This window comes from Chenopodium quinoa, unplaced genomic scaffold, assembly GCF_001683475.1.
Source record: "Chenopodium quinoa cultivar QQ74 unplaced genomic scaffold, ASM168347v1, whole genome shotgun sequence".
NCBI classification, from domain to species: Eukaryota; Viridiplantae; Streptophyta; class Magnoliopsida; order Caryophyllales; family Amaranthaceae; genus Chenopodium; species Chenopodium quinoa.
Window position 1 is genome coordinate 1,140,074 of NW_018743136.1, and position 12,220 is coordinate 1,152,293.

The 12,220-nt window shown below is 32.9% G+C and overlaps 2 protein-coding genes across 2 annotated transcripts; both read left to right on the top strand.

Moving 5' to 3' along the window:
• The first annotated feature begins 619 nt into the window (after positions 1-619).
• On the top strand, positions 620-9,665 carry LOC110732052 (probable sugar phosphate/phosphate translocator At3g17430). The gene is made up of 10 exons (XM_021911966.1): positions 620-1,030; positions 1,172-1,361; positions 2,784-2,891; positions 4,220-4,251; positions 4,366-4,416; positions 6,428-6,489; positions 6,602-6,863; positions 7,819-8,084; positions 8,217-8,314; positions 9,145-9,665. The coding sequence occupies exons 2-10, from the start codon at positions 1,278-1,280 to the stop codon at positions 9,322-9,324; spliced, it is 1,143 nt and encodes a 380-aa protein (XP_021767658.1). The 5' UTR covers positions 620-1,030; positions 1,172-1,277; the 3' UTR covers positions 9,325-9,665.
• A 966-nt stretch (positions 9,666-10,631) lies between these two features.
• On the top strand, positions 10,632-11,168 carry LOC110732085. The gene has a single exon (XM_021911998.1). It carries the CDS (start codon positions 10,632-10,634, stop codon positions 11,166-11,168), a length of 537 nt encoding a protein of 178 aa, XP_021767690.1.
• The last annotated feature ends 1,052 nt before the right edge of the window (positions 11,169-12,220 follow it).

A 12,220-nucleotide genomic window follows, 5' to 3' on the forward strand; every position in this document is an offset into this window, starting at 1 on the left:
CCGGGTTTTATTTCCGCGTTGAGCTAGACTCATCGAAACTCAACAGAAACTTCAATACCTTTCTGAATTATGTGTTAGCCATTTTCTTTTAGCAAAGGTTTACCGACTGTAGAAGGTCATAACTTATTTGATTACCTTGTTTGCTTCACTCCAAAGTTCAGACCTCATCCGCAACTAAATGCAAAGTTCAGTACCTCATCCACAACTAAATGCAAAGTTCAGTTCTTTGTATTTGTGTTTACTCAGTAAAAATATTTGTTTATGTATTTTCACTTATTAATATTGCTTAAAAATCTCCCACACATTGCTACCTATGACGCACGAATAAACAAACTACTCCCTCCAGTTTTATTTACTTGCTCCACTTTTCTTTTTCGACCGTTTTTAAATACTTGATACATTTCCTTATTTGAATTTTTTTTTATAATATTTAATTTATTTTTTTCACCTAAGACCCAATATAAATCATATTTTATTAATTTTATATTATCAATTCTCTAATTCTCTCAACTACATCTGTTTTTTTTTTCATTTTTCTTTATTGTTTTCCTATCACTCCACCTTCATATTTGATTACTTTCTCTAATTTTTCTAAAATTCCGCATATAAAAAAAATGGAGTAAATATTTAAAAACGAAGGGTATAAAATATAAAAATTAAAAGGAAACTTCGTAATTGGTTTTCACCAAAGAAATAAATATGTGGCAGTTGGATTTTTACACTTCCCCCATTAAAGGTCCCACTGTACTGCTCCCCTCTCACTACTACACAAACTCCTCCTGCAATCCATCACTCTTCCCTCTTTTTCCTTCCCAATTTCTTCAATCTCACTCTCAAATTCAACCCCAATTTTCATCTTAAACCCTAAAATTTCTCTATTCTTCCCCAATTCAAACCCTAGATCTTTCTCATGCCTAAATCTCTTTCTCTGCAATTCTTCCGCCATTGCCAGACACCTCCACCGACGAATTCGAGGACGAACAACACTCTCATTCTCTCTCCTCCTTCATTTTCTTGCCATTCTTTCGAGGTATTGTATATAATTTCTTCATTTTTGGTTTAGTAATGGCGTTTCAAGATCCGATCCAATGAAGCTGGATCCATTGTAGTATTCGTGTTTTACTGTAGCATTTGATTTTTCTATTGAAATGGTTGGTTTTTGGATTTGCAGGTTAATTTTCATGGGAAGATGAATTTGCAGTTTGTAGTGTTCTTATAGTTGGAAGTTGATTCTTTGGTTTAATATTGTTGATTTTGAAGAAAAAAAGTAGGCGAAAATGATCAACACGTCGCTTGCACTCACCTATTTGTACTTGTTGATTTACATTTTGCTTTCTTCTGGAGTAATACTGTACAATAAGGTAATCTTAAATTTATTTCATCTAATTAATGATTATTATTGCTTTGGTTTGTTTCGTTAGTACTGTATAATTTATATATTAAACTTGTACTTGGCATTACTAGAATGTTTTACTAGCAACTGTTCTAATTGATTTGTTATAAGACATGCCCAACTCTAATACTCCGGTTGCCACTTGCCGTGGTATTGGTTAGAAGATCTTGTATCTAGAAACATAATGCCCTGAAGCTGCATTTGATAAATGTGCATAGTCTTTTGAAGTTTATCTATCTTTTGATACATGTCATTTTAGATATGGAGTAGTAGTATGCTTGATTTGCATACTTTACCTCTTTAGAAGCATTTGCATTTTTCTTTATTTAGATTTGGGATCAATTTACTAGACAAGGTCATTCTTATCTAAACCCCAGTTACTTACCTTGCTTTGAGTGGGGACCATTTTTAGAGTGATTGGAGTAATGTGTTTGTTGGAAATCTTGTGAACCTTCCCATTATGTTGCCAGCTCTTATATCGTGTTTGGACGAGAGATTTTTAGGGGAGAGGAATGAACTCATGAAGGGATGAAGAGAGAGTGAACAGTATTTTCCCCTTATGTTAGTGTGGGGAAACACTGGGTAAGGGAAGAGAAGGGAGTCCTGTGTTATATTGATGCATGCAAGTTGGAATTCTGGTCATAAGTTCTGGGTTTCAATGACCATAAATTTCAAAATGCTCTTTACAGTATGTTGTGATCTTCATACGCTATTGAGATTTATATCTTTTAAAATTTTGTTCCACTTGTGTAAAACAAACCTGTGGGTATGCATAGAATTTATTTCTCTCGAATCTCGATCAAGAAAAAGATGTTTCCAGAATTAGTAGTCACTATGGATAAACCTTTTCATTAATTTCTTGTGATCATATACAAGCCAGACAACTTTCCTCATATTGAAAGTGGGTGTTGCCTGTTGAGGGTCAAAATTTTGAATCTTTGTACACATTGTCTTGCTATTTTCAACTGCATTTTTATTGTTGGGTGACATTTCATTTGTTCCACCCCATAGTTTCCTTGATTCGTTATCCATAGAACCAAGAGCGTGTTACGGATGTGATTTTTCACAAAATTTATTCATCTTTAGATAAATGCTTATCAACTTCTTAAGAGAGTAGTATTGCATAATTTTGGGGCATTCAGTTTGAGACATGACCAATTTATTACCTAACTACACTCTTTTGCTTTAGGTTTAAGTATAGTTGTCCATATAAATAATTATTGTGTAAAATAGCTGACATGGGTATTTGAATTGAAAGTGTTTGTTTGTGACCTGCATGATAAGGTTTTGGCGTATATTAGTATTCATTGTTTCCATTTACTATCTTCTTTCCCGGTCTTTTGTGTAGATCGCTTTAACGAGCTATTTGTATGTTTGAATTCATTTACAGTGGGTTCTATCTCCAAAGTACTTCAATTTTCCATTTCCTATAACACTCACAATGGTTCATATGGGGTTTTCCGGTGTGGTGGCATTCTTTCTTGTTCGTGTTTTTAAGGTACGGTTTTGTTACGTTGTAAGAGTTTCATTTTTTTTCAGCCTTGGTTGTTATTAATTGTGTTCATACTTGTAAGCTATAACTCATAAACTAAAGTATACTTTCATTTTTTTTTTCTTTCCTATTATCCTGCTATATATTTAGGTAATATGTATCTACTGCTATATTGATTAAAATGTGTTCCACTGAAAATTAGTGCCTGAAACATACTTCATTTTCATATATGAAGCCCTTTTATGACAAAGAATAACTTACTTGTTTTTCCTTACTTTGCTTTCTTTTGTTGGTATTATAATTTTATGTCATTTGTCTATTACTCCGTCTCATAGTTTTAGTTCTTTCCATTTGGAATTGGAGAGTTGATTATGAAAATTGACACTTATTGGGAGAGAAACAATCAAAGTGATAGCGATTCTAATTTTTCATCAAAGATTCTCACTTTTCAAAACAAAAATGAAAAAAAGAAGAACAATGTAAATAATGTCGCGTTTGGGAAGTGAGATTGATGATTAAAAATTGGATCATGCATGGGAAATTCATTTAGTTAAAAATTGTATAAAAGATTGTATAGAAAAGAGAAAAAGGTAATAAATTTTACCACCTTCACTAACAATGTATTAAATTTCAAGATTTGCTGAAGCGAGAGGGGTTTTGCTGTGCCTAGGCACGCCTCAGTGCTCCTCTTTGAAGTGAGGCGCACTATATGAACAATTAAAAAAATTTGGCTTAAGTTTACTTCAGGTGCGCCTCATGCGCCTAACCAAAAACGCCTCGCCAGACCAAATTAAGCGCTTACCCCTTATCGCCTTGCACCTCAGTGCTTTAGGCGCGCTATTTCAAACATTGTTCACCAATTAATGGAGGAAAATTGAATGATTTTAACCATATAATGAAAGATTCTTATTGGGAAGAGCTCTTTGAACTTTTCTAATTGGAAAACGGGAAGAACAAATAGAGTATGAGGAAGTACTATTTTTGTTTGCTTACGAATTTGGTAATTCGTATTTAAAGCTACTCAATTTTGCTTCTGAGTTGGTTAAATTAACTGAATTGCTGTGGCCATAAATGTATTTATTAGTATTTATTTATTTTTGATGTATTAATGGCTGATTTGGACATAAAAAATATCTACACACTTTTCCTATCAAATTGTTCTTCACCTACATTCCTATTTTTGCATGTATCATTAGTCATGCTAATGCTGACAGATGGAAGTATCTTTTGTGCTCCATTTCATTCTATGTACCTGTATGAGAAATCTCACTTCCTCCTCTTGGGGTATCTATACAATATGATATTTATATTGTTTATTTTTGTGTGTTGTGCAGGTTGTAGCTCCTGTCAAAATGACATTTGAAATGTGAGTGGCATCATGCCCTATAATAATGTTTATTTTATTTTATTTTATTTTGTAATAATGGCTGTCTTTTCAGTTTAGACTGTTTCTTATTCTAACTCTTTATCTCGTTGGCAGTTATGCAACATGTGTAATCCCCATAAGCGCTTTCTTTGCTTCAAGTCTATGGTGAGCCTTTTCTTATGCTGCTACTTTTGTTTAGGTTGATATCAACGATGATCATGGCCACTCTAAATACTTGAAACCTTATAACTCTGTATCGTTTTATTAAGAGAAAGCTGAATCAGCTTATAAAGTAAACCAGACTGAATATTTTTAAAGAGAGTGAGCACAATTTTTTATTTTTGAACGGGAGAGCAAAGCTTAAACATTCATAATAAGAGTATCCATGAGTACATAAGGGAAGACTTCTGTATGAAAAGTACTTCTGTACACCAATTGTCATGGTTTTCAGGAGCTCACACAGGGCATGCTTAGCTTAGAAGTAGAAATAACCTGCTTAGACTGAACCAATGCACTTACTGAAGTACAGCCAATCAGAGGTTATACATCTAGCAGTTTATTCTGAATTTACTCCGCAATGATTGTCTGTAGAAACAACATAGCCGGATAAGTTGATGTTTTCTGTAGCTTTTATGGGATTTGTGATTATTCTTCTTTTGATGCATCTGCATGCTGTAACTAGTCCCCACTTTTGTTGGTTAAGGTCTGATTGATCAGTCATTAGGCCGAGTCTAATTGTTTGAGACTAAATGATATGTGATTGTGTATTAGTGCTTTAAATTGGGTAGAATATGTTACTGGATAATTCCATTATGATTTGTTGGAAGTAGAAGAAATTGCTAATAACTACGCTCTCCCTCAGGCGTGAATTTTTTTTTTTTTTTTTAAGAAAAAAAAAAAAAAAACAAAAAACCCAGAGAATATGAACAGCTATTGTAGTTTAGACTCCTAAGTTTAACTTTGAACAACATTGTTATATTTATTTATTTTTCCTTAAAATATATTTACTGGAGAAATGTTTTTGTATAGTCTACACTTGATTAGTTAAGTATAAGGTTGCACATCTTAGACCTAATGGAATAGTTAATATCTGTTTGAGGCGTGGCTACTAGAGTGGTTTTGTGCTATGTAACACATTGGCTTTTCAACAATGGATAGACCTAGCTTATTAAAACAATGCAATCTCATTGCTTTAGGAATGAGATGATCATGTTGGAGTAAATTAAATGAAGTGCTGTTAATTTTATTAATGGCACATTAATAGTTAGTGTTCTATCGTTTTTAGTGGTTGTTTGTTTGGTGGTGTGGGGCAGAGGATGATGGGGCTGAGATTTGTTTAACAATTCCTTCATTTTACATGTTCCTTAGCTTCTCTATTTCCTAAGTCATCATGTGTGGAGACAGGGAATGCTTGTGTTAACTCCAAAGGCAACATGGAAAAGTGTATACTCTAGTTATAATAACAAGATTAAGAGAGTCGTATTTTTTTGTTGTTGTCAAATTTGTAATTTTAATAGAATCAATTAGTGGATGGCATGAGATTTTTTATGGAAGGCATGAAATATTTTATGGCACTTCACTATCTAAGTTAGATATGATGCTGTTTGGGGACTGAGGAGGATGCATAAAATATGCTTGTACATATGTAAGCTTGAAATTGCATTAAAGTGTATACTACCTCCGCTTCATATTATTTGCAACGATTAGACAATTTTCCTCTCTACTTTATGTCAAATCAATAATATGTAATGGAGGTAGTATTATTGACTTATTGAGTCACCTCTTAAGAGTGTGCAATAGGCCTGTTGGTTGATTTTTGCACAATCCCTTTTTTTTTTTTTTTATATTTTAAATCTGAAAAGTTTTGCTGTACTTTCTCGGTTATTTTATTTGTTTTATTGGATCCATCTCTTTCTAAAAATGGAAGTTTCAATTTAGATGCATCAATTTCCTTTTTGGTGAAAAAATTCTCTAATCTCTCTCCTATCACATGGTCCTCTTTATTTTTTCTCTCTATCTCCCTCTACTCCGAAGAACGCTTAGGAGTGTGCAATTACAAAAGTGATGCAATGAAAAAAATAAAAACGGAGGAATTATGAATTTTCACTTCTAATATGTGAGGCTGTGAGCCAAACTTTGATGTGTCAATGATGTTTGTTTTTTCTGGTAATTTCAGGTTTGGAAACACTGCTTATTTGCATATTTCAGTGGCCTTCATTCAAATGCTTAAAGCTCTGAGTATGTGCAATAAATAGTTTGAATTGTCTTTCATTTTTTATGTACTTCAGAGTACTACATAGTTATTTTTGTTATTATATCATTATTTTTTATAAAAGCGTGCTTAATGCAGTGCCTGTGGCAACTTTTCTCATGGCTGTTGTGTGTGGCACTGACAAGCTAAGGTGTGACGTGTTCTTGAACATGCTCCTGGTCAGTGTAGGAGTCGTTGTCTCTTCATATGGGGAAATCCATTTTAACATCATAGGCACACTATATCAAGTCACTGGAATATTTGCTGAAGCACTTAGGCTGGTCCTGACTCAAGTCCTCCTACAAAAGAAGGGCTTGACTCTCAATCCAATCACCAGCTTGTATTACATAGCTCCATGCAGGTATGAAGTGGGCAATTAGTGTTTGTCCTTAGTACATGTGTGGAAATTCTGTCATTAGCAAACTCATCAATAAATGATGTATTATTGTTGTATAATTTAGTCAATTTATTTTGTTTTTGCTAGAGATCAGAGAGATAGCTGTCTGCTTTAACAATCTTCATAGATAAAAAGCTCGCTATTTGTCAGTTTTCTAGCTTTCGATTATTGAATCTGTTGTCAAGTTTGTTAGTCTATGTCTTCCTGATAGGCTGTATGAAGGGAATTATCTTAACGAGGGGTAAAGGCTGCAGCCTGCAGGCATCATGAGAGGCTCTAGGATATTATATCATACTAAAGTTATAGTTATAGTTATATTTATAGCTCTTCTAGTAGCTGGTGACCTTCCTTTGAAATGACATAATGTTGTCTGTAGTTGAATAACCCTTGAGTTTGTTTATTTATGTATTTTTAATCAAAGTAAAATTTGTTATCTTTTTATTTATACTTTTGAAATTGTTTACCTATTTGAATTGCTATTTATAACAATTATATATTATAACTTGGAAGCTGAAACCTTGTCAAATTTGACCTTTAATTGGTCAATTTTTTGGTCAACCTGGGTGAAATTTTGATTTTTACAACAATTTGTGGTCAATTTAGAGTCATATGACAATCATTTAGAGTTGTTTTAGCTTAAAGATAATGACTTAAAAGATAAAGATGTTTATTCAAAAAATTTCATAAAGGATAGTGAAATCCAATAAGGGTTGTGTAAAACGTGATGTCTTGCAAAATTTTCTTCTCATATGTGTTTAGTGAATCAGCACTTTCTCTTTTGTGGTGTTAAACTGCTTGAGCGTGAGAAAAAAACATGTATGGAGTCGTTTTCTGTGTTACAGTTGACATTTTGAACAGCTTAGACTATTCTTTGTTATGAAGAAAATTATCTTATACATCTGTACTTTTTGCCATGCAGTTTTATGTTTCTGTTCATACCATGGTATATGCTGGAGCAACCTCACATGGATATTTCTCGTATTCAGTTTAATTTCTGGATTTTCTTCTCCAATGCTCTTTGCGCACTGGCCTTGAACTTCTCAATTTTCTTGGTTATCGGTAGAACTGGGGCAGTTACTATCCGTGTTGCTGGTGTTCTTAAAGACTGGATTCTGATAGCCCTTTCAACAGTGATTTTTCCAGAGTCAGCCATTACAGGGCTCAATATAATTGGTTATGCAATTGGTACTAACCTTCTTTAACATTGTGTGGACTAATTTTAGTGACCCTTAATTTATCTAATTTCTTTTGTTTATTTTTTCATTTTTTTTCCCTGTTTCTTGAATGTTTATGTTTTCAATTGGTTCGACTGTGTAGCACTTGTTGGTGTTGTTATGTACAACTATCTAAAGGTGAAGGATGTTCGTGCAACTCAACCAGCTTCACCTGAAAGAATTACAGATAGAGTTACAAAGGTTTGCTTTTTTTAATCTCAATGATTGTCTTTTCTATTTAGCAAGGTTGTACTATTTTTATGACTTTCTGCTGGTTTATGAGCATGTATTTATCTCTCTAATTACTCGTCCCAATTGCCGTTCTCATCCCCAAGGCCTTAATTCACCAATGACCATTATGATCTTTAGCTTGTGTTTTAGTAAATACGGATTACCATAATATGTTGACATTTTGATGCACTTTAGATGAAGAATTTACAAAGATGAAAGATCCATAATTTTTTCCCCTGTCTAGTATTGTAGTGGTAGGAAATTATAGATAAGTTAATGACTATTCCATAAAGAAAATGGAGCAACTAATATGAGATGGAAAGACTTATTTTATTGCTTTATTAAATATATATTTCATTTAGATTTTTTTCCTTTAGTCAAGTAAATTTCATGCTTTATTAGGCTTAAGTGACTACCAAGGTCGTGTTCTTCAGTATTGTGTGTTTCATAAGACTACCATTGTTTTTAGTTAGTAATTGTTAAAGCTGTAAATATCATGTCCAAAAATTCTCTTTTGATAAATTCTGAGTTTGGCTACTGCTGTTAGACATTTAAATTTAAAGTTGTGCTGCTTAGTATGTGACTCAGTGTATATATTTTCACTAGCCATACAAAGTATCCATCACAGAACACTATTTTTATAAATGATGATTTGCAGCAATTTTGAGACTACTTTAAGATTATTTAAAAAAATCTCAAGGTATTTACATGTAGGCCTGTTTAACGTGACTTGAAAAACAGGACAAATTATGGCAGTGATGTAATTTTTTGTTGAGATTCCTTTACTTTGCTGGATGCAGGATTGGAAGTTTGAAAAGAAGTCATCTGATATATATGTACCCAACGATGATGTTAAGACTGGTGGAGGTGGAGGGAGTAATTCAGCTTCTGAAATGATTGTTGACGAAGAAGCTCCTTTAATTACATCCTCCAGGCTATCTCATATAGGGCGAACACAGGTTAACACACATCCTGCTTGATTGGATTTTGAGACATGGATCTTATACTACCCCACTCTGCAGAGAAGAATAGGAGCAGAAAAATAGCGGCATACATTATATTTTCTAGGCATCAAGATGCATCTTTTTGCTGTAATTTTTTTAGGACTTGGAAAATTTAGGAAAATTCATTTGTAATGACTTGAAATACAACCCTTTGTGGTTTTTTCATGTATTTGAAATCAGAACATTTAATTCTCTTTGTGTTCTGTTGGTAACTTGAGTTCATATATCACATCTATGCATTGATTCTTTGGGCTGCAGCTCTTGTGCAGTTCCATCAGAAAAACCCCAATTGTAATTAAGAATGCAAACATTTGTTATACGCATGTACAAGTATTGCTGAACATTATTTATTTTATTTTATTTAAAAAAAAAAAAAAAAACACTATTCTATGCGCTTAATTAGCTGATGCCTGACGCTAGCTTAGAAATTGAATTCTGATATGCCTGCTCAACGTTGGTATTAAATGAAAGGTAGTTTGTATCAAAATGTGACGATGGTGTATAATTAAAGGTAATTTGTATCTGTAGAAACCAAAATGTATCCCTCCAAAATAGAGCATGATGTTCATCTCCGTTTAATTTGGTTCGGGGTTGCATAATGGATATAAAAATTGCTTGATTATCCCTTTTGTTTTAACCCAAATCTATTTTGTTTAATACTGTAGCATTTTCTAAGACATTTTACCCTTTTCAATAGCCCAAATTGTTTGTTTAGCCCAAAATCCAAAGACCTTGGTAGGCCTGTTTGGTATCATGAATTCATTTGAAATTCTACAATTGGTCTTAGGTGCATCCTTATGCACCTAAGATAGGTGCAACAAGAGAAGGTCCAAAACACGCGGCCCAAATTAATAACCCAGATAACATATCCGCAATCCGCCAAAATCAATACTACAATCTACAAAATGAACCTTTAGTAAAAAAATATAAACATGAAAATAATGAACATTTAATAATAAAAAATACACGTAAAAAAAATGAACATTTAATACTTATAATGCATATGTTTCATAATCATATTATTATTTATTCTAAGGTCTTATGGTCCCGAATTTTAAGAGGAAACAAGCTGGATAATAATTTTTCTTATCATACCTTCTATAATTCTAATTGGGCTGATTGGATACATTATAACTTGCAATTAAGTGATGATTGGAAAACTATTTTTTCTGTTGCGATGTGGCATATGTGGAAGGCTAGGAATCAGGTAGCCTTTCGGCATGCCATGGTTCATCCTATAACCATGTTTAATAGATACATGGTCGATTTGGTTGCTATTCTCAATGTTTTTCAGGGAAAGGGTAAAAAGCCAAGACAAAGCAACGGAAACATCCACTGGAACAGACCAGCTAGTGGTAATTAATGTGGATGCTGCCTGGAGAAGCGAGGAAATAGCAGGTGCAGGAGCTGTGATCAGAGACCTCTATGCAACTTGGATGACAGGGGGATCATGGAAAATCAGGGCTAGAAGTGTCGCGGAAGCTGAATTGCTGGCAATAAAGGGTGGAATGGAATTGGCTATCAATGAAAATCTTAAGAAGGTCACGATTGAAACAGATGCTCAATCTCTTAAAGGCACCTTGGAGAGTATAGGGAAGCATGGAACACATGAGCTTGCAGCCATTCTAAGGGACATTGGAGAAATGCTCAAAGGAACCTGCAAATTTGATTTTACCTATGTTAAAAGGGAAGCCAATCAGGTTGCTCACCAGCTTGCGAAATTGGCAATCGAGATGGAGGAGGAGATAATCAAACATAACACCATTCCAGTGGGTGCCAGAAATGCATATGAAAATGATATGGTGGAGAGTTGCATCTAATTTGCTTGTAGTACAAATCATCCGTCTTTCATTATGTAATAGGAGAAATGGAACTTTAGTAGGTCATGGTTCTATGCTACTGTTATTTGGTTTGTTTTGTAGGAGTCATTTCAAAGACTCCCTTGAACTTGTTGTGAACAATTAATTAAGTAATGAATTCCCCTTTTTCCTAAAAAAAATATTATTTTTTATTTCTTCAAATTTTTATGTTCATAATTAAATGCATTATATTCATAATAATATTATATTTGTTCATATATAATTTCAAATTTTCATAATGTAAATATGTGTTGTTCATGATATATTAATTACATCTGTTTATGCATATGTTCTCTTTCTTAAATGCATATATTCATATTTTTTATGCATACGTTCATATTTTAAGTGGTTATATTCACTTTAAGGAAACCAATGCTTACGTTCATATTTTGAATTGTTATGTTTACTTTCTGAAATGCATATGTTCATATTTTTTATGCCTATGTTCACTTTTTGAAAAGCTAATGTTCACATTTAAGGGATCCTATGCATATGTTCATATTTTGCATGATTATGTTCATTAATAAAAAAAAATGTAGAAAATCAGATGAAATTCATACACAGATGAAATTGATCAAAGCTAAAAAAAAAGTCAATTCATATGAATTCAAAAAATCAGATAAAAAACCAATTCCATATTGAAAGGAATAGATTCAATCGTTAAATCGAAAAAACAAGAAAACTAGAAAAAAAACCGAGGAAAAAGGAATTAAAGAAGGAAGGATAAAACACATAGTATAATTTGTGAATTCAAAGATTCATATAAACTATAATCAATTGAAATTCAAAGATTCATATAAACCTTAACCAATTCACACAAAAATTCATACTTAATAACTACTTTCATGATGTAAGAAACAAATTCAATCAAAAAAGTGTAAAAAAGGGGGAAAATAATAATAATAAAAAAAAGCAGAGGAGAGAGAAAATAAAAAACGAAGGAGAAAAATAGAGGGGAAGAAAACTAATGTTCACTTTCTGAAAAGCTAATGTTCATATTGTGTTGTTGTTAC